The sequence below is a fragment of the Microcaecilia unicolor genome, chromosome 5 (genome assembly GCF_901765095.1).
Source record: "Microcaecilia unicolor chromosome 5, aMicUni1.1, whole genome shotgun sequence".
In the NCBI taxonomy this organism is placed as follows: Eukaryota; Metazoa; Chordata; class Amphibia; order Gymnophiona; family Siphonopidae; genus Microcaecilia; species Microcaecilia unicolor.
This window is the reverse complement of record NC_044035.1, coordinates 287,340,649-287,362,818: the sequence shown is the minus strand read 5'-3', so window position 1 is coordinate 287,362,818 and position 22,170 is coordinate 287,340,649. Positions and strand designations below refer to the sequence as shown.

The window sequence follows — 22,170 nt, the reverse complement described above, 5'->3', positions numbered from 1 at the left end:
CAAGCTAAATGCCTTCACCACGTTCTCCAGCAACAAATTCCAGAGTTTAATTATGCGTTGGGTGAAGAAAACATTTCTCCGATTTGTTTTAAATTTACTACACTGTAGTTTCATCGCATGCCCCCTAGTCCTAGTATTTTTGGAAAGTGTGAACAGACGCTTCACTTCCACCTGTTCCACTCCACTCATTATTTTATATACCTCTCTCATGTCTCCCCTCAGCCGTCTTTTCTCCAAGCTGAAAAGCCCTAGCCTGCTTAGTCTTTCTTCATAGGAAAGTCGTCCCATCCCCGCTATCATTTTAGTTGCCCTTCGCTGCACCTTTTCCAATTCTGCTATATCTTTCTTGAGATGCAGCGACCAGAATTGAACACAATACTCCAGTTGTGGTCACACCATGGAGCGATATAACGGCATTATGACATCCTCACACCTGTTTTCTATACCTTTCCTAATAATACTCAACATTCTATTCGCTTTCCTAGCCGCAGCAGCACACTGAGCAGAAGGTTTCAGTGTATTATCAATGACGACACCCAGATCCCTTTCTTGGTCTGTAACTCCTAACGTGGAACCTTGCATGACGTAGCTATAATTTGGGTTCTTTTTTCCCACATGCATCACCTTGCACTTGCTCACATTAAACGTCATCTGCCATTTAGCCGCCCAGTCTCGTAAGGTCCTTCTGTAATTTTTCACAATCCTGCCGCGAGTTAACGACTTTGAATAACTTTGTGTCATCAGCAAATTTAATTACCTCGCTAGTTACTCTCATCTCTACATCATTTATAAATATATTAAAAAGCAGCGGTCCTAGCACAGACCCCTGAGGAACCCCACTACTTACCCTTCTCCATTGTGAATACTGCCCATTTAACCTCACTCTCTGTTTCCTATCCTTCAACCAGTTTTTAATCCACAATAGGACATTTCCTCCTATTCCATGACCCTCCAATTTCCTCTGTAGCCTTTCAAGAGGTACCTTGTCAAACGCCTTTTGAAAATCCAGATACGCAGTATCAACCGGCTCCCCTTTGTCCACGTTTGTTTACTCCTTCAAAGAATTGAAGTAAATTGGTCAGGCAAGACTTCCCCATACAAACGCCGTGCTTGGTCTCAGTAATCCATGTCCTTGGATGTACTCTGTAATTTTGTTTTTAATAATAGCCTCTACCGTTTTCCCCGGCACCGACGTCAGACTCATCGGTCTATAATTTCCCGGATCTCCCCTGGAACCTTTTTTCGAGGCACCGAGTTATAGAATTAGCTCCCAAATGGCAATATCTGTTCAGCAATCTCCCTCATATGACTTCAGAAATGCACCTGCATCTGTAGTTTCAATTGCTCATTTTCTCCTTTTTTTGTTTTGTTTCCGCTTCTTGACTCCTCTTTCCAGCATTTCTAGTATAGTACCCTAGATGCAGAAAGTTGGAAGGAAGAGCTACCACAGGGCTAGTTTCAGTGATGCCTTTGGATCACCCACAATGTCTCCCTTCTTGGGTCTTCTGCTCTACTTCAGATGGTCATAAACCAATGCTTGACCAGTCTGTCCATTCATCTTAACCTCAGGCATTGAAAGGAAGAGCATAACTAGGAAGCTGAAAGCAGGGGCAGTGGAACACCTTTTTTGTTGGAGGAACCAAAGAAACGAATCTCCAGCCCTCCTCCAACTCTAGTTGTGGGTGCTGTGTTGGGTAAAATATTGATGGGGCTGTGGCCTCTGTGGCCCACTCCATTCTGCTGTCTATGGCTGGAAGTATCTCAGCTTATTGCTACCTAAACACAGTCAGCTCACAAAGTATGCTGTATTTTATAAACTCACAAAGTATGATGTTTCCTTCAAAAGAATGAGTCTGGGCAGGACATGTTTTTCTAAGGAAACAGTTCTATGCATACATCACTCCTACAGATTCAAGGGATAAGTTTCCATTATAGTAATTGCCTGACATTTATGCTAAAATAAGTTAGTTTTGAGAAATTAGGCATTTCAGTCTGCAATATGTTTACTCTGAAGCACGAAATGTGTGGAAGAGCTGCAGAGGAGAGAGTATGAAAAGCTAAAGAGCGATGTGAAGGACTAGGTATGTATATGGCTTTGGAAGGACCCTGAAGACAGTTTGGCCGATATTTAAAATTATTTAACTGGTCAGGAATGGCTCCTGGCTATCTTGGCAGAATATTAACGCTTAGTGACTACCGCGGTCACAGGCTCTGCCACACAACATAGCCAGTTAGCACCAATATTCATTGGCTGACTGGTTACGTTTAGCAGTCAGATAGACCCATGTAAATAGCAGATCTATCTTTAGCCACTATAACTTATCTGGTCAGACAATGAATATCGGCTTAATAGGCTATATTTTTAGCTGCCAAAACCCCACAGAAATTCATTGACTGTCGCCAGATTTGGGCCTGGCATTGAATTTCCAGGTACGCCGCCAACCACAGGAGTTAGCTGGGCTCCCTCCCGTGGTCTCAGTATCAGCCCCATAAACTTTACCTTTCTTCTAGCGCACACACTTTTCATTTAAGGTCAGCAGTGCCTTGATAGCACATTTCAAAGTTTGTAATAGTGTATACTTAAATTTGGGCTGGCTTAACCATTAGGCAAACCAAGAAGTCACCTAAGGCAGCATCTTCTGGGGGTGGGGGATGGCAAAGAGCAGTTGAAGCAAAAGGATAGGTCCTGACAGTCAAACTAACTCCAAAGATCTTCAGTCTGTACTTTTACAGTTTTACAGTATGTGCTACAAGATCGTTTAGGACTGGTAGTATTGAGATGATTATAATTGTTGAGTTCAATTATCAAACTTTCAGGGGGGGCGGTACAAGGCTGAAAATGTACCTAGAGTGCCTGTTACCTATACTAAATTTTATTTGGCTGCAGTTACAAATTAATTTATGAGAGTATCATCTCCGTTTTAAAACTGGTATTAGAAGGATGACAGGAAAGTCAGAAAATGACACAAAGAAGTATAGAAACAATAGCGCTTGATGAGAAACTCATCCGTATGAAAGAAATGTAAGGACAGAGTCAAAACCTTCTCACTTACTTGTAATAGTGTTCCCATAAATTTCTGTATCTACCTTGACCAGACATATCAAATACAGTAAACGATAAACTGAAAGAGAAGAATATGAGAGAGCTTAGGTGCTACAACTGCTGATGGCAGAAATACTTCAAGAGGACAAAATGTATTGGTACTATGAGTGCGTCATTTTAATGACTATGGAAAAGAACTTCAAAAATGAGAGGCAATCAGTCTGATCCACTCCTAGCTTATTATTTCACAAGCACTGTAGCCTTCCTGACCTCTGCCCTTGTTACTTCTCATTCTCTCTGCTTACACATACTATTTTTCCATCTTGCAAATAAAACCCCTTTTTAATAACATTTTTTGTATTATAATATTTTATTTCATCAAACACATAGATCCAAACAGTAACAGCACAAAAAAAAGCAAAAAAACCAAACAAACCCAAAACAAAACAAAAACAGATTTAAGTACACTGCTTGTAGTAGTAATAGTTTCCCATTCTACGTCAGGATCAGGGCATGGTTATTGGAGCAGAAGCTCACTAGTATCCATTGTCTCAGATGGCTCATCTAAGCACTCAGGGGCAGATGTAGTATGCACCTCTCTACTGCAAAATGCACATAAAAAAAAAGAAAAACGCAGCATGCTATAATCAATGAGCATGCAAACCACTGCCATGTTAAATAGCAGCAGTACTGTGCAACTCATTGATAAATATTACCTTTCCTGTCAGTTCCCGAGCAGTGATTGGCTCAGACACTAACAGGAAGGGAGAAAAAAAAAAAGCAAAATAAAGAACATAAGAACAACCATGCTGGATCAGACTGATGGTCCATTTACTCCAGTATCCTGCTTCCAAAAGTGGCCAATCCAGGTCACAAGTACTTGGCAGAATCCCAAAACTACCAAGATTTCAATGGCTTCCCCCATGTCTATCTCAATAGTAGATTATGAACTTTTCCTCTAGGAACTTAAACAAACCTTTCTTAAACCCACTAACCGCTGTAACCACATCCTCCGGCAACGCCCATTTCAAAGCTTACTATTCATTGAGTGAAGAAATATTTCCTTATATTCATTTTGAAATAATTATCATGTTAACTTCATTGAGTGCCCCCTAGTCATTTTACTTTATGAAAGAATAAAAAATTGATTCACTTTTACCTGTTCTACACGCTCAGGACTTTGTAGACATTGCCCCTCCCCTCCCTACCCCTGAACAAAATGGCATCTAGTGGCACCCTCCCCCGACAAGACTACCTACCCCCCTTCCTGTTTTGACCCCCAAACAATCCCTGGTGTCTAGTGACACCTCCTCCCTTGACATGGCCAGCCCTCCTCCCATCCTGAATCCCCGAACCAAGTCCCTGCCCGGGTCCTGTACAGTTAAATAGCCTTTGTGGAGCTATTCAGAGATATTCATCAGCACTGAATATCAGCAATAACTGTTTAGACACTCCGGGAACAAGTTAGGCATTGCAAATCCTATCTTTGGCCAGTTTAACTTAACCGGTTAAGGCTTTTTAACATAAGTATAAACAGGGCTTGTTTTGAGGGGGCACTTGGAGGGTCCTGAGTACCAGCATCTTTTCCATTGTCTGTAAAATTGACTCATGGTCCCCAAATTTTAATGACAGAGGTCAGGCTCTACACACCAATTCTGCCTTGCCATTGCTTCTATGACTGGCTGCAAGGGGCCTGGCTATTGTGGGGTGGGTCCCTCAGTGATCACCCCACCCTGAAGGGTGGCCTGGTATTTGAGTACCAGCACCTTTTTCACTAGAAAAAATGCCCAGCGTATAAATGATTTAGAGATGGAAATAACTAGTGAGGTAATTACTGATGACACATGGAGACACAAAGTTGTTAAATTGCAAGGGGACCTTACAAGACTGGGAGACTGGGCATCCAAATGGCAGATGATGGTTAATGTGAGCAAGTGCAAAGTGATGCATGTGAGAAAGAGGAACCCAAACTATTGTTATATGAAGCAAGGCTCCACATTAGGAATCACCGCCCAGGAAAAGGTTCTAGGTGTTATTGTTGATGATACGTTGAAACCCTCTGCTCAGTGTACAGCGACTAAGAAAGCAAATAGATTGTTAGGAATTATTAGGAAAGGAATGGAAAGCAAAAATGAGAATTTTGTAATGCCTTTGTATCACTCCATGGTGTGATCGCCCCTCAAATACTGTATGCAGTTCTGGTTATTGCATCTCAAAAATGATTTAGCAGAATTAGAAAAGGTACAGAAAAGGGCGATGAAAATGATAAAGGGAATTGGATGACTTCCCTATGAGAAGGAAAAAAGGGAAAGGAAAGTGACTTGATATACTGTCTTTCTGTGGTTTTTGTGCCTCCATTCAAAGTGGTTTACACAGTATATACAAGATAGCTATTTGTAGGGTTAAGTGACTTGCCCAGTGTCACAAGGAGCTGCAGTGGGAATTAAACCCAGATCCCCAGGATCAAGTCTGCTGCACTAACCACTAGGCTACTCCTCTACTCAAAGGCTAAAGTGGCTAGGGATCTTCAGTTTGGAAAAGAGATGGCTAAGGGGAGATATGATAAAGGTCTATAAAATACTGAGTGGAGCGGAACAGGTAGAGGTGAATCGCTTGTTTACTATTTCCAAAAATAATAGGACAAGGAACCTAATGAAGCTACTAAGTATTGACTGGAGAAAATATTTATTCACTCAACATGTAATTAAACTCTGGAATAAATTGCCAGAGAATGTGGTAAAAGCAGTTAGCTTAGCAGGGTTTAAAAAAAGATTTGGCATAATTTCCTAAAAGAAAAGTCCAAAAGCCATTATTAAGGTGGACTTGGGAAAATCCACTGCTTATTTCTAGGATAAGCAGCATAAAATCTATTTTACTGTTTTGGGATCTTGTCAAGTACTTGTGACCTGGATTGGTCACTGTTGGAAACAAGATGCTGGGCTTGATGGACCTCCGGTCTGTTCCAGCATGGCAACGCTTATGTTCTTATGCTCTTATACTGTATATTGGCACTTTACCGGTTAAGTGTTAGTCATCTGCACATACTTAATATTCAATGATGGTGCCCGGACATGGCTCAGTATTGAATATTCAGGCACAAAGCTGTCAGCAAGGAAAAAATGCTGACTGCTGCCAGCTGAATATTTCCCCACAGTTTCTTTAAATCTCACATAGCATAGTGTTGTAGTATAACTGCATTTCAGAAATATAGTTTTTTCAAAGTGCCTGAATTGTGACTACTGATTAAAAATAGTGTGATCCTGTGGTGGATGCTATGTACTGTTATGCAGCAGGTTCTGGTTTGATTCCCCTTGTCAGATTTTCTGTCCCTAGGCTGATCCGGAATGGGGATGCAGCACAGACTAGGAAGAAAACATTTCAGCCATCACTCAATGGCAACTACTAGTGGCTAGTCTTAGGATCCATGTTGGTCAGAGTCCAGAGATAGCTGCCCTTTAGGACCTGTCTGAGGACAGACACTGCAATGGGTGAGAGAGAGGTAATAAAAACAGGGTAAAAATCCTATGTAGCCATGAATGAAAGCTCAGCATTATAGCCCAACAAAAACCATTTCAGATTTTACTAGAAGCCCAAAGACTAGAAGCTGTGCAAAAACAAACAAAAATGCCACAAAGGACCACAAAGCAGCAATGTTAGCTTACGTGGAGGGGCATAATGGAATGGCGCTGGCCATCTAAATGGACGGCCATCTCTAAGGCCGGCGCCGTAAAGAGGTGTCCCAAACTGTATTATCGAAACAAGATGGCCGGCCATCTTTCATTTCGATAATACGGTTGGGGCTGGCCAAATGTCAGAGATGGCCGGGTTTGAGATGGCTGGCATCGGTTTTCGCTGATAATGGAAACCGAAGCCGGCCATCTCAAACCCGGCCAAATCCAAGGCATTTGGTTGTGGGAGGGGCCAGCATTCGTAGTGCACTCGACCCCCTGACATGCCAGGACACCAACAGGGCACCCTAGGGGGCACTGCAGTGGACTTCTTTAATAGCTCTCAGGTACATAGCTCCCTTCCCTTAGGTGCTGAGCCCCCCAAATCTCCCCCAAAACCCACTCCCCACAACTGTACACCACTACCATAGTTCTTATGGGTGAGGGGGGTCACCTACATGTGGGTACAGTGGGTTTCAGGCGGGTTTTGGAGGGCTCCCATTTACCACCACAAGTGTAACAGGTAGAGGGGGGATGGACCTGGGTCCGCCTGCCTGAAGTGCACTGCAGTACCCCCTAAAACTGCTCCAGGGACCTGCATACTGCTGTCATGGAGCTGGGTATGACATTTGAGGCTGGCATAGAGGCAGGGAGAGGGTTGGTGACCACTGGGGGAGTACGGGGAGGTCATCCCCCATTCCCTCCGGTGGTCATCTGGTCAGTTGGGGCACTTTTTGGAGGCTTGGTCCTAAAAATAAATGGACCAAGTGAAGCCGGCCAAGTGCTCGTCAGAGCCGGCCTTCTTTTTTCCATTATCAGCTGAAGCAGGCCATCTCGTAACCACGCCCCTGTCCCGCCTTCCATACCCTGCCAAAACGCCCCCTTTAACTTTGGCTGGCTCTGCGACGGAAAGCAGTTCAAGCTGGCCAAAATAAGCTTTCGATTATACCGATTTGGCCGGGTTCAGGAGATGGCCGGCCATCTCCCGATTTGTATTGGAAGATGGCTGGCCTTCTCTTTTGAAAATAAGCAGGATAGTTATTTAAATTCATTAACTGCTACTTTAAAGGCCTTGTTTACTAAGGCTCGTTAGTGTTTTTAACGCGCCTACAGTTATCGCAAGCGCTAATCCTATAGGTGCCTATAGGGATATTGTAGGCATGTTCACGGTTAACGCGCATACATGGTTAATGTGCATTAAAAATATTAACACACCTATAATGCGGCTTATTAAACAGGGCCCAAAGTGTGTTCCATACACTTTTTCCTAATCCTCCCCACAGACAAGATATAGTTGCATCCCCAAGCTAAAAATAGCATTGGAACATGGGCATCATATTTCACAGGAAGCATAACTATTGATCATGCATCAGAAGAGATATCAGTTTTCATTTTTTAAATATATTCTTTTTAAGTGTGTAAATAAGGGTATTATGGAGTTACCTGGCTGTCTTGAATTTCTCTATATTGAATCCTATTGTTGGAACAATATCTTGGGTTTGAGCCTTCAAAAGAAAGTAAAGCAGAGGATGGAGAGATTTAAAAATGCATAAACACTTCATTATATTATTTATTTATTTAAAAAATGTATAGACTGCACTGTCATACAATTCTAGGTGGTTTAAAGAAAAAAAAACCATAATAAAATTCTGAACAAGTAGCACAGAAACCTCCAAACACAATTTCCATGCAGCAGTTTAAATTCACATTGCATAAAATGGAAACTGGCAAGGCCCTTGTTTGATTTGTGACTCAACTGAGCTCTGGGATGTTGTGGAGGCAGTGTTTGCTATGGATGTGCATTCATCTGAAATGACATGGAAAATGTTAATGACACTGCTAATGACTCTTTACAAAGAGTGCATGCAATTTCCAACATAGCCCCTGAAATAATAATAAGAATCATAATAAAACAAAATTAAAGTTCTCAACAAGATAGGAAATTAAAGCAAACATTTTGGACTGTGCAGCCCTTGGAAAAACAGGGAGTTCGGACAGTATCATGGTCACTGCTCGATGGTGACATCTAGTGGACAGATTCAGAGCCCAAGGTTGCAGAGTTCTGAATGGCAATGGCCCTGACCCAGGATCATTGCTGCAGTGACCAGACTAGATATTGGGTGGGGGAAGAATAGCGGAAAAGTCTTATAGTTGCTAGTGAAAGGTCCCATAGTCCCAGGATCCCAGCCCTAGTTCCAACTGAGAGTCCCAAAGAGGCATTCAGATGAAAAATGTAACATAGAAGGAAGTACAACATACCCTGGTTTACAGAAGCAATTAGTAAATTAAAGTAGTACATTATATACAGAGATGTTAATTTCTGACTAAAATGTCTATCTTCCTCTCACCTCTTCAAAACAAAAATGTAAATGATTTACAAACACATTTACAAGTTGTAGCTAAATACTGTAACTCAGGTATTGTTGGAGCCATACATTGATATCAATAGGTATGAATAGGTATAAAACATCTGTAGGGTTAGAATGCTATATTATATTTTACATTCCTTGACCAAAGGCTCCACCCAAAACAGTTTGCATCAAACAAAATAATACAATAATCAAATGTAGCATAATAGTATAATAGTAATTTAATAAAAATTATACCTCATGTTTTATTGATAAAGCATAACATAATATATGAATAGATTTTTTGTGGCTGGCCAAATGCTCTGCTTACACTATACTTAAGTTTCAGTGGCCTATATAAGCTTTAGTAAACTGTCCAAAGGCTGTTGAAAGTCTTGCAGTTATCCATAACCTAACTGCAAGTAGAAATATTACAAGGTATTAGTTGACTGGGTTCTGCAAGTAACTGAGGTGTGCAAATTCTGAAGACAAGCTTCCAGTACTGTGTGGAAATGATATCTTGTCATGGGTGATATTTTTTATTACATTTGTACCCCACACTTTCCCACTCATGGCAGGCTCAATGCAGCTTACATATTGTATACAGGTACTTATTTGTAACTGGGGCAATGGAGGATTAAGTGATTTGCTCAGAGTCACAAGGAGCTGTCTGTGCCTGAAGTGGGAATTGAACTCAGTTCCCCAGGACCAGAGTCCACCACCCTAACCACTAGGCCACTCCTCCAGCTGCTTCACAATGCGTTTAAACCTGCAAAGCCTACTGTAGTAATGGTTCTGTGATTGCTATAGATGACAGCTCTGTGGATGCAGTGAGTCCCTGAGCACCCCCATTATTCAGCAAACTCCTTCACTTTGCCGGGGGAGGGGGGAGAGAATCTATGTTGAGCTTAGTGCCCCCAATTGTTCAGGAAACTAGGCTTCTATGGTGATTGCTCAGAGCCCTCAGACTCTCAAGTGATGGCAGAACTTGCTTTCTAGAATATAAGAAGATGGCATACTGGTGCTTTGTAAGAGGATAACAGCAACATTATGTTATAGCAACACACATAACTTCAGACTGGAAGATTTCTAACAAGAGAATACATTTCACTCAATGAGAGGATCAGTAGATATTGAACCTATTCATTAATGACATCTGGGTGCCTAGATTCCATTCTAGAGTATGTTAATGATCTGGCATCCGTGCACTTACATGTAGTGGTTATACCAGCCATAGGCCTGGCATAAGTGCTCAGTGAGTTATGAATACACATAGCAGAAAGATGCATCCCCCCCCCCCCCCCCCCGAGGCAGCAGTCTACTATTGCGAAATGCTGGCTGACATCGGGGATAGATAATCTGCTCAAAAGCTAAGTTTTGCTTTAAAAGCTTTTTTTATGCTTATAGACAAAAGAAAAAGAAGAAAGAAAAATGTTCGGAATAATTGAATATTGAACACTGAAATGCTTTATAATATAAACTTTGGATGGAGGAAGATTTTTTTTAGCTGGTGATGGAAGTTTTACAGGACAAATATATAATTTGCCTGTGCTATAACTGAGGCTTTTTCTTTTTTTTCTTTCCTACCAAGGTGAAGATATAAAAAATTAACATTACACTTAACATAGAGTGTAAGGTTTTTTTTTTATTGCTGATGTCGAGGAGGTTACATGGAAATACTTTTAAAACAAATAGGAGAAAATATTTTTACACTCAATGAATAGTTAAGCTCTGGAACTCTTTGCCAGAGGACGTGGTGACAGCAATTAGTGTATCTGTGTTTATAAAAGGGTTTGGACAGATTCCTGGAGGAAAAGTCTATAGTCTGCTATTGAGACAGACATGGGAGGCAACTGCTTGCCCTGGGATTTGTAGTATGGAGTGTTGCCACGATTTGGATTTCTGCCAAGGTACTTGTGACCTGGCTTGGCCACTGTTTGGAAAATAGGATACTGGACTAGATGGACCATTGGTCTGACCCAGTATGGCTACTCTTATGTTCTTATGTACTTCACTTCTTCTGAGTTTATAAATGCAGTCACATAAATTCAGCATATGAATGCATAGCTGACCTTATTCTGTAAGTTATGCAGATAAGTGCCAGCCTTTCCTTTGCTCTATCCATGTGAATGCTCTCCTTGCATTTATACACAGTAATTTACATGCACAAATAGTATCATGGTTAGTTACTCTGCCACCAATCACGTATGTAAGTATACGCTTACCTGCAAAAATGCTAGCTTTCTGTACATTTATGTGCAGAAGTGGTGAATAAATGCAGATGTACATTGTAATCATTCAAGCACAGCACACTCTGAAAGAATTAGTTTGACTGAGTGTATAGAACATTATTCCTCAATTTGAGAATAAGAATTGTTGTGCAAAGATCTTTCCTTGGGAGGTGTGAAATCTACTGGCTGTTTGTTCTGTGTGTTTCTTTTGTCAATAGCTGTTTTGGGGAAAGAAAATGCTAGAAGAGAACTTGTGAGAGAAATAGCCTGGCTGTAGTCTATTCCATTCTATCAGCAGAAGACAATGGAGCTGAAATATGCTCTCAATCTGTTATTCCTGAATGAGACGAGGAACCTGAAAAAATATCAATAGATGCTGCCCTGGAACAATTTGAAACTATGTTAAGATGATAAACAATTATTTGCAAGCCAGAGCCTTAATGCATTTTCTAGGCATTGCACCAACTGAAGAGTTCACACAGGTTGTTATAAAGTGTTTCAGCTGAAGTAGTTTAGACAGTCTACTTACATTGGAAGGTTTCAGTTTGTTAATAATGGTTGTTTTGCCACTATTATCCAGCCCTAGGCACAAGACGTGAACTTCCTTCTTCTTTAGGCCGAGCCATCCTGCGAGTCTGTCAAAGAGCCCCATGCTTCTAAATCAAAGACAGAAACATCAGCCATCACCAGACCCTAATGTCCCAGCAAATAAATGTGGTATTATTCTACTGCCCAGGCTGAAGGACTTAGAATTTCAAGCTCTGAGAACCCTGAGTGTATTTACCTAATATCACAGGAGATTTAGATGGACTCTAAGCTGATTATTGGAAAGGAACCATGAGACTAAAACAGATTTGCTGCTTCCAAGCCTGGGTACGCATCACGGTGTCCTTGCCACAGTGTTTACTGTTGCTGCTCATAGTGCACCAGCTAAAGTTTGATTATATACTGCATCACCCAGATTCAGGAGAGTTGCAATATGTTTATGTTTATTAGGTTGCAGAAGCAAGAAGTAGGAAAGGTAGGCTCTTCTAAAAACCGGAGGAGACGTCTATAAAGAAACAATTCTTTATTGCAGGCGAAGTGACAACGACGCAACACAGCTGTGTTTCGGCGCTAGCTCACACCTTCTTCAGGAGTCTAAAACATAAGATTTATAAAAACACAAAAACGAATAATTAAAGTATGCCTAATACCATAGATAGAAAAACATATCTTTGTAAAAAAAATGTATAGGAATTAAAAACATATATACCCTGTTTCTCCGAAAATAAGACATTCCCTGAAAATAAGACCTAGTAGAGGTTTTGCTGAATTGCTAAATATAAGGCCTCCCCCGAAAGTAAGACCTAGCAAAGTTTTTGTTTGGTCCCCCATGGGACATGGACACAGAAACCTTAATTTTTTTCGCTGCAACCCAAAGACGAAATAACATAAAAGAAATGCAAGAAACAAGACTGAGATGGAAAATCTATCGTCCAGCAGACTCCTACCATCCTCCTTCACGCTTTTGTGAAGATCAACTACCGGTAAGTGAGCCTGGAAAGAAAAGAAACATCCCCCTTGCAGAAATAATAAAAGAAGAGAAAATGAGTAACCGAGCCCTTTCAGCGCTGCTCCATCACCCAAGGGCTAAGTCAGACTAGAAGCATGGAAAGTGTTGCGAATGTACAGGAGGAGCGCATAAAGCGCCACCAACGGGAAACGGAGCTACCGTAGTTTTTTAACGTTTGTAATACGGTAGGGATGATCCTGTGCCCTAAGCCCTCTCACAACCTCCTGAGACCCCCAGCCAGAGCAGCCCGGCCCCACATTCCATTACCTTCCCTAGTTCATAGCCCTCCTCCATTCCCAGCCCGGCCAGGGTGGCTCTGCTCCGCTCGAGTCCTGCGGTCACTGTGGGCAGATAGGCGAGCCACGGCCTACTCCTGCAGGATACCGCCCCCCACTTTAATACTGTTCCCGACCGCCACAGTCCCTCTACTACTCCCGAATAAGACATCCCCTTAAAATAAGACCTAGCGCATCTTTGGGAGCAAAATTTAATATAATACACTGTCTTATTTTCGGTGAAACACGGTATATATATCAAAACATCAACAGAAATATTAATTTTTAATATATAAACAAACAAATCAATATTAATTTATCCACAAATAAATGTGTAAAATGATAACAGCATATGGACATATGATAATAAAAATATTTTATATGCAACAGATATACATGAATAACTATAAAACTCATAGTTAAAAAAGTATATATATATATATATATATATGTGTGTGTGTGTGTGTGTGTGTGTGTGTGTGTGTGTGTTACATAAATTGACTAATACAACAATTCATAGGATAAAAAATGATGTAAAATAAAAGTTGTGAATAAAATATTATTTGTATAAGATACAATGGTGTTGTATACAAGCATAAAAACACAAATGGGTCACAAAAATGTAGTAACTATATATTGCACAATAATAACTACATATGAACCCATAAGAGGACCTACCCAAATTAAAAGAAGAAAAAAAAAGGAAAAAAAGAAGATAAAAAAAGGAAAAATGGAGAACAAAATATATATATATATATATATATATATATATATATATATATATATATATATATATATATATAGTGTTATATAACCAAAATAATAAACCATATTTAAAACAAATTGTCAAATAGATATTATACACAAAAAAAGAAAAGAAAACAAAGGTTAAGAAATAATACAGTATGTTCTAATAAATCTACTAACCTTATGATGTATAGCTGATTGTATAAACTTCCTACAAATAAAACACAAGGCTGACTTATTATAAACAGTAAATTTCCTAAATAGCAAGTGCACGTGAAATAAAAAATATATAAAATACAATCCAACAGGTCCTCTGTATCTAAAATGTATGTATATATATGTACCCACTATATATTTTTTTATACATGAAAACGTTGTGTCTACTATAGAGTGAATGTCAAATTGAATCACTATAAAGGTACTAATAACCATAGATGTATATAGTTTGTATTCAATACAGAGGTTAAGGTAAAGAGTGTAAATGTGTAAAGAAAATTATATCTATCATATGTTTAAAATGGAGATGTAGATATGAAATGAAGGAACAGGCAGAAAAATGAGAACTATTATCAACTAAAACCAGAGAAGAGACAAAAATAGCAATGGCAGATAAATAGCCATTCAGTCTCAACACTGAGGAAAATTCTTCAGGGCCCAGTGTCGTGCAATGATGAGTAACATTGCCATAAACGTGACATGTAGCACTAAAGGGCTAGATTCTATATATGGCATGTAATAAATCTGCTTGGAAAGCATTTTCACCTAAGTATATTCTATAAGTGGCATCTAGATTTAGGCGCAGTATATAGAATATACTTAGTTGATATCACAGCGCCTAAAACTAGACACATCCATTTACACCAACGAAAACAGCATAAATCCCAGCATGTAGATTTAGGTGCAGAGGGCCATATTTTATAACTATGTGCATAAATTTTGGAATGCCCATGAAACACCCATTTCCCCACGAATAACCATGCCCCTTTTTTGTCTGCATGCATTAGAAGTTAGGCGCAGTATATTACAGAATACACTTAGCGAGCTGTGGATGAAAATTCTAATTATTGCCCATTGGTGCTCATTATTTATTTATTTATTTATTTATTTTTTACATTTGTATCCCACATTTTCCCACCTATTTGCAGGCTCAATGTGGCTTACAATTTATCCTTCATGACATGTCATTTCAGAATACATATACAATTGGTAATATATATAGAACATGAATGCTAAATAACAGTCGAATAAAAAGGAAAAAAAATACAAATGGTATCACATATTGAACATGGATTGCATATTAAAATTAAATAATGCAGTGTAGGAAGAGAGTAAACCTATTGTTAAGTAAATGATAGTGAAATACAGTTCAATTATAAGTTATTATGGTATGCCATGTTAAAGAGATGTGTCTTTAGTGCCTTACGGAAATTAATTAGGTTGTGGATTATTTTCAGGTCCAATGGTAGAACATTCCACATTTGTGAACTCAAGTATGAAAAGCTGGATGCATGCATTAATTTATATTTTAGACCCTTACGACTGGGGAAGTGAAGATTTAGGAATTTGCGTGCCGATCTTTTAGCATTCCTGGGTGCTATTATTGTTTGTTAAATGCTTTTATCAACACTAATTAGCTTGTTAAGCTATTTAAGTTACACACGTTTTTATAGAATCTTCCTGGATTTCGGCATGGATCTCCAGGCACGCTCTATAGAATCCAGGGGAAATTGTTTAATGACTGAAATAAGGGGCCTAAGATACCATTAAAAAGAAGAGAGTATACCATTGACCTCTGAGATCCTCCATACATTGTAACATCTTTGGAATAGATCAAACTCTACCCCGAGACAGTTTGTGTCCTATTTTCCAATAAGAAAGCAAGTCAACTCATCATATTACCAGCTATATCTATGGTTTGTTAATTTATAATTCTGCTGGGCCAAGGCAGAGAGCAACATACAGATACATAATCATTAAAGTACAATAAAATACCTAAATCTTAATAAATAAATAAATAATAAGGATAAAAAGTGAAACAATAAGCCATGAACCATCATATCATAGTAACGTGATAGTAGATGATGGCAGAGAAAGACCTATACGGTCTATCCAGTCTGCCCAACAAGGTAAACTCATATGTTCTACTTTATGTGTGTTCCTGACTTTGATTTGTATCTGCCATTTTCAGGCACAGACCATAGATGTCTGCCCAGCACTAGCCCCGCCTCCTAGCACCGGCTCTGCCACCCAATCTCCGCTAAGCTTCTGAGGAACCATTCCTTCTGAACAGGATTCCTTTATGTTTATCCCACGCATTTTTGAATTCTGTTACCGTTTTCATCTCCACAGCCTCCCGTGGGAGGGCATTCCAAGTATCCACCACTCTCTCCGTGAAAAAAATACTTCCTGACATTTTTCTTGAGTCTGCCCCCCTTCAATCTCATTTCATGTCCTCTAGTTCTACCCAGACCAAAATCTGCTGCCATGAAATTGTCAGAACCCTGATTTGATTGAATGCAGTGCACCAACTTTCTCTTTTTAAGAATCTTGTTATTTATCACATTTTACATATATTTGTTCATAATTGATATGTGTGTGCTCTGTCCTATCAAACTATGGCATTCCATTTCTCTACTATGTAATTTTAGTTTGTATTTGTGTGAATTGCCTCAACTCGTATACAAAAGAGGCAGTATATTAAATTAATAAATGATAAACATACTTCAAGAACATAATAACTTGAGTAGAAAAATAGTGAAACAACCACAATCTCCACCCCAGTTCCTATACAAAAACGGAGTTAAATAATTCTAAGAAAAAACAACAAAATTCTCTCAATAATAACAGTCCAGTAAAAGTGAACAAGAGATATATATGAGGAGTTTTCTTTTAGGAAGTCATCCAATAAAAAAGAAACTAAATGAAAGAAGGTGAAAACTGAGTCAAATCTGTGCAGGCACATTATGAAGAGGAGACCACAATACTTTGGCCTGCCTAACTACTTTATCACTTGGAAACAAAACCAGCTGGGAAGGCTCATAAAAATCATAGACCTCATCTCTAGGTCCAACCAAGCATGTACAGTCCAATTTTTACAAAAATACTGCATCCAGCTGTAAACCCCTTACTTGCATTAACAAAAACTGCCAACGTTACTGGGCTGCATCAGGAAAAATAGAAAATTTAATATTAGTGTAGCCCAGACTTCGCAGTCCCCACTACCTCAGGTCCCACCCGGGCTCATAAACAACATCCAAAGGGGAAACCAAAACTCTCTCTCCCGTACTTAACTTTAGGTACCAATGCCCCATGTCGGGCACCAGTTTTATGTAACCTGGGTCTCACCACTAACTCAGCTCAGTTCCATCTTCCAATCCGGGCATAGGGAAACTTACACACAGTTTCTTTCTCTTGATGCTCTCATTCACTCTCCACTCAGCTCACCACATATACAGTCACAATCAATTATCCAAGAGCTGGGAATGGGTTAACGGTCTGGAATAGAGATCTGGGAATGCCAGGATGTTGCTTCTCTCAGTCTGAGGACACCTGCTCTCACTCTCTTTCCGAATATCACACTGCACTCCAATGCAAACCAACTTTACTGGAACTTCTGTAACTGGCATAGATATGCAGATATTTTGACTATACTTTGGCTGATATAACCCCGGAAGCAGGCATACCACTGAAACACTTTTTGGATTTTGTGAACAGAGGGTGGTTCAAAAGGAGTACAGCACTGGATATCTTTTTTTATAAGATATGCGCATTATTTGTACTTTTCATTTACCTGTATGTGTAGATTTGAAAATATATATGAGCTAAGTGTTGTTTTTGGAATGTTTTTTTAAACAATATTTTTCTAACTTTAGTAACATTTATAATAAAGAGAAGTTTTGCTAGGAGGTGGAGGTATGATAAATGATTAAAAAATGAAAAGGGTCTCGAGCTTGAAACAGCTGTGCACTGCAAGAGGCTCTAAGATAATTTTTATTATGGTTCTGATGTCATTTTCTCCTTATTTGAATTGTTTAGATGTTCTTTCTTTAATTACTTGATATTTTCCATTATCGGACACACTATTCTCATCTTGAGTTGCTGCTATACTCCGGCCTTGGACAGGCTTTCCCTGTCCCTGTCCTGCTTCCAGGCTGGACTACTCTTGTCCACCTGTAGCTCAGACTCCTTCTCTAGTTGCCACTTACAGGGGCAGCAACTACTCCTGTAGCCGGCCTGCATTTACTTCCCTCACTTCAGGATTCCCAAATGCTCCCAAGGGTCCTGGCAGGGTTACACGCAACCAAAGACCTCCTTTTATTAAACCCAAATGCCAACCCTGCTGTTACTCTCCATAGGGTAAAAAAGCACAATGGGATCTCAAGAATGAAAAAAAAAGTGTGCTTTATTATGACATGACATGGGCTGTGTTTCAGCGTAATCTAACATCTACCTCAGGGGTCAGTTCAACAAAGCAGCAATGAAAGCATAAATGGTTGTAGCACAAGAAGTAGAATCTCCACACAATGAATGTTCACTCTGAGGACGGAACAATCAGTTCCTAGTGCGAAACAAACTGCCAGAAAAATGTGCCGGATCATAATTTTTTCCATTCTTGAGAGTCCATTGTGCTTTTTTCTGGACTTCTTGCGTTGTGTACTTTGACCCTTCTCATTGTATGTTACTCTCCACAGGGACACACTTTCTCTCTACATCTTATTTCAACACCACTCCCCTTTGGCCGGGCTTCCTCCCCCCAGGGACATTCCAATTCTCTAGCCCCACTAGCATGGACCTCCCCCCCAGGGCCTCTGGAAACGTCTAACACTGTTTATCTTAGTAATACCCATACCATGGGGAATTACATTAAGAAACAATACATTGTGGTAATGGAAATACAGATTCAACAGACAATCCTGCTAGGCGTCCAAAGCCAAAGTCACCAGTAAAGTAGGTGAAGTAGCCAACTTCTTTTCAGATATTTCCAAATATGTTGTCAAATTCAAACTTTCTTCAGATACTGGGGAAACCATATTGCCTTCCCTTGACATCCCTATTCTTTTAAACATGGGAATATAAAACACCAAGAAGAAGAACTTTCAGTATTTCCAGAAAATTACATTTAAACACAGCACTAGCAGAAATTCCATGATATTATGGAAAATTAACAAGACACAAATTATGGTGCCTCACTTGGGGCCCTGTTTACTAAGGTGTGCTAGCATTTTTAATACGCACAAATGTTAGGGACACACATATATTCCTATGGGTGTCTCTAGCATTAGCACACACTACAAATGTTAGTGCTCCTATAGCGCGGCTTAGTAAACAGGGCCCCAAATTTTTAAAAGATCTTGATTTTACCAGCCAAATAGATATGATCATGCCCAATAACTCCCTGAAATTTCTCAGACAAATTAGTCCCTTCTTTTGTTACATGCTCCTCCATCTTAGCTAACTGATATTTACAAGTTCCCAGTTCCAAGTCCATATTTGTATTTTTATCTGAGAGAGAAGCAAGCTGTCCAGACAATGATAGTCCCAAACTCACCACCAATTTTCAGCTGTCTTCTATAGTGAATTCCTTTGGTGTTACAACCTGAAACTTCCCGGAAGCCCCTTTCTATGGTCTTTACCTTTCTGAAGCCCCATGAGGAACCAACTGGCTTAATTCAAATGACTCTAATATCTTCCTCATCAATGGAGGACCTAGAGATCCTGGGTTGCCACTGGCACAATGCTATTCTCTTCTGCCATACCTTATTGGACATGTATGTAAAGGCATATTATTAATGTTATATATACTTTTTATCTGTGTATTATACATAACTAGTAAAAAAGCCCCATTTCTGATGCAAATGGAACGGGGGCTAGCAAGGTTTTCTTCTGTGTGCATGTGGGAGTGTGTGTGTCCCTGCCCTCTGCCCTCTCTCCCTTCCCCTGTGCTGTCTATCCCCTCCCCCCTCGGAGTCGAGTCCTTCAGTGTTAAGTTTCCTGCTGTGCTGTGTTTGTATTACAGAGATAGTGAGGGCTTCTGCCCTCTCTCCCCTCCCCCCTCTGAGTCCTTCACTGTTGTAGAGAGAGCGATTTGATTTCGTGCTTTGCTGTGTTTTCCTTCACTGTTTGTGTTACAGAGAGAGCGAGGGCGGGGCAGACACTCATGGGGAAACCGGATATCTCTCCCCCTTCACACTTCCGGCTGGAGGCTTCATTTAGAACGTTGGTGGTGCCTTTTATATAGAGAGATGGGCTAGATTCTATAGCCCATGCCTAAAACATCATCACAATAAAAAAAATACACATAGGCATATTCTATAAACCACATCTAACTTTAGGCATAGTTTATAGAATATAGTTTATAGAATATACCTAGGTGTATATTTTTGGCGCAGTTTATAGAATACACCTAGTGGCAACTAAATATATGTGCAGCCATTTATGCTAAGTAAAATTTAGTGTAAATTCCCATGTCTAATTTAGGCACAGGTCCCAGATTCTATATAGCATGCTTAGAGATCGGCGCCAAAATTGACATTGATTCTGTAGCAATGCGTGTAACTTAATGAGCTTATCAAGCTAATGAGAACTACTTAACAAGCAATAATTGGCTCTGATTAGAATTTAGGTACACAATTTGCTAAGTGTATCCTCTAATGATGTGTGTCGAATTTCTAATGAACGCAGGCAAAAAGGGGCATTGTAATAGGTGGGGAAATGGGTGTTTTGTGGGCGTTCTGAAATTTACACACCTAGTTATAGAGTACCTATATCTACATGCCATGATTTATGCCACATTTTCATTGGTGTAAATGGATACATGTAGATTTAGGTGCTAAAAGATCAATTAACCATATTCTATAATCGGCACCTAAATATAGTACACTTAGATGGCACTGATTTCAGCCTCTCACTTTTAGAAACAATGATTTACTGCATGCTGAAACATCTGAATTTCTCCATTGCTATTGAAGTTCTTTGGGAAAATAACTATAGTTGGATGAAAACCAGGGAAACTGGGCTCAATTCCCACTAGGCATGTTATTCCGACGCACCTACATTTTAGATGCTGTTTACTAAATCTGGCCCTGTCGAGTTCAATAAAATATTTTATATCCTTTGTACTTCTTGATACTTCTTTTTTCTTTATTCTTTTATTTAGGTTTCCAGCTTTCTTTATTCATCTTTCCTTCTTCCCTTTTGTTTGTACGTTTCTTTCTTCTATTACCCGTTCTACTCTCTCAGTTTCATCACCAGATTTTTCCACACTACTGCCATCTTTCTTCTTTTCCTTATTTAATTCCTATCTCATTTATTTTGTTTTACTTTTCCTTTTGTTTTTCTTTATCCTACCTATACTCTTCCATTCTCATTTCCCCTCTTTCTATCATATCCCCTTGCTCCCTTTCCTATCACACCCTTCCCCATCTCTCACATACTGCTCTCCTCCTGCTTGTATAACACATCCCTTACCTCTTTACCTCATTTCTGTTTACTTCTACCTCCTTATCTCACTCCTCACCAGCCCCTTTCTCCTTTTTTCTCTTCTCCCTCCTTCCTCTTTTACCCCTCTCCACCCATCTCTCATCACTATCCTCCATCTCGTTTCCCATCCCAATTCTCTCTCCTTTCTGCCTTTCAGACCCTCACCTCTTATTTCTTTTCTTCCTCCTTCAACCTTCCTCTCTTCTTGCTTTCTCCTCTCCACCTTCCCCCAACTTACCCTCAATTTTCCTCTCTGAAGCTGGAAATTTAAAAAAAAGGACTAAACATGCCTATTTTCAGCATCAAATCGAAGTAGCTGGTAATAAGTTGAATATGATCTTGAGGATTTTTCAATGTCTGTCTGAGGCTTCCAGACAGTCAACATATGTTTAAAATCATAGCTCATAGTGGAAGGGTTTAGAGTTTATTTGTGAACAAGGTGGTGGATATTTGGGTCTTCTTTGTTATAGCCAATGTAGACTGAAAAGCATAGCTGAATGGGATTATCAATCAATCTGTTGTCTCAGATTGTAAATTATTAAAATTACAGACAACTTCAATTTTTGAGTAAAGATTGCTTTTTAAATAATTGCAGATCAGCAGTATTTAGATCTGCTTTAAAATATTGAAAGAGATATTTCCAGTAATAGTGTGTATTGTGAACTTGTCCTTAATCAAAGGTCAGTTACTTTATTATTAGGCACTTACTTAAAAAAGAAAAGTGCTGGTCTAACCGTATTTTAAGAGGATTGTCCAGTTTCTAACCTCTTCTTTCTTGGCAATTTATTGCAAAGGGTAGTTTATACTCAGCATTTAAATCACTC

At 39.6% G+C, this 22,170-nt stretch overlaps 1 protein-coding gene across 3 annotated transcripts in view; it reads right to left on the bottom strand.

Moving 5' to 3' along the window:
- Positions 1-22,170, bottom strand: part of ARL6 (ADP ribosylation factor like GTPase 6) — a 40,411-nt gene that overhangs the window by 14,285 nt on the left and 3,956 nt on the right. For 2 of the 3 annotated variants that reach the window (XM_030205127.1, XM_030205129.1), the window contains exons 2-4: positions 11,820-11,946; positions 8,155-8,216; positions 3,054-3,122 (exon numbers count right to left, since the gene is read on the bottom strand). In XM_030205127.1, the coding sequence (XP_030060987.1) occupies positions 3,054-3,122; positions 8,155-8,216; positions 11,820-11,942 (254 nt within the window). In that variant the 5' untranslated portion in view covers positions 11,943-11,946. Of the gene's footprint in view, positions 1-3,053; positions 3,123-8,154; positions 8,217-11,819; positions 11,947-12,074; positions 12,431-14,047; positions 14,079-22,170 lie in introns of all 3 variants that reach the window. The other variant, XM_030205128.1, reaches the window with a different exon arrangement.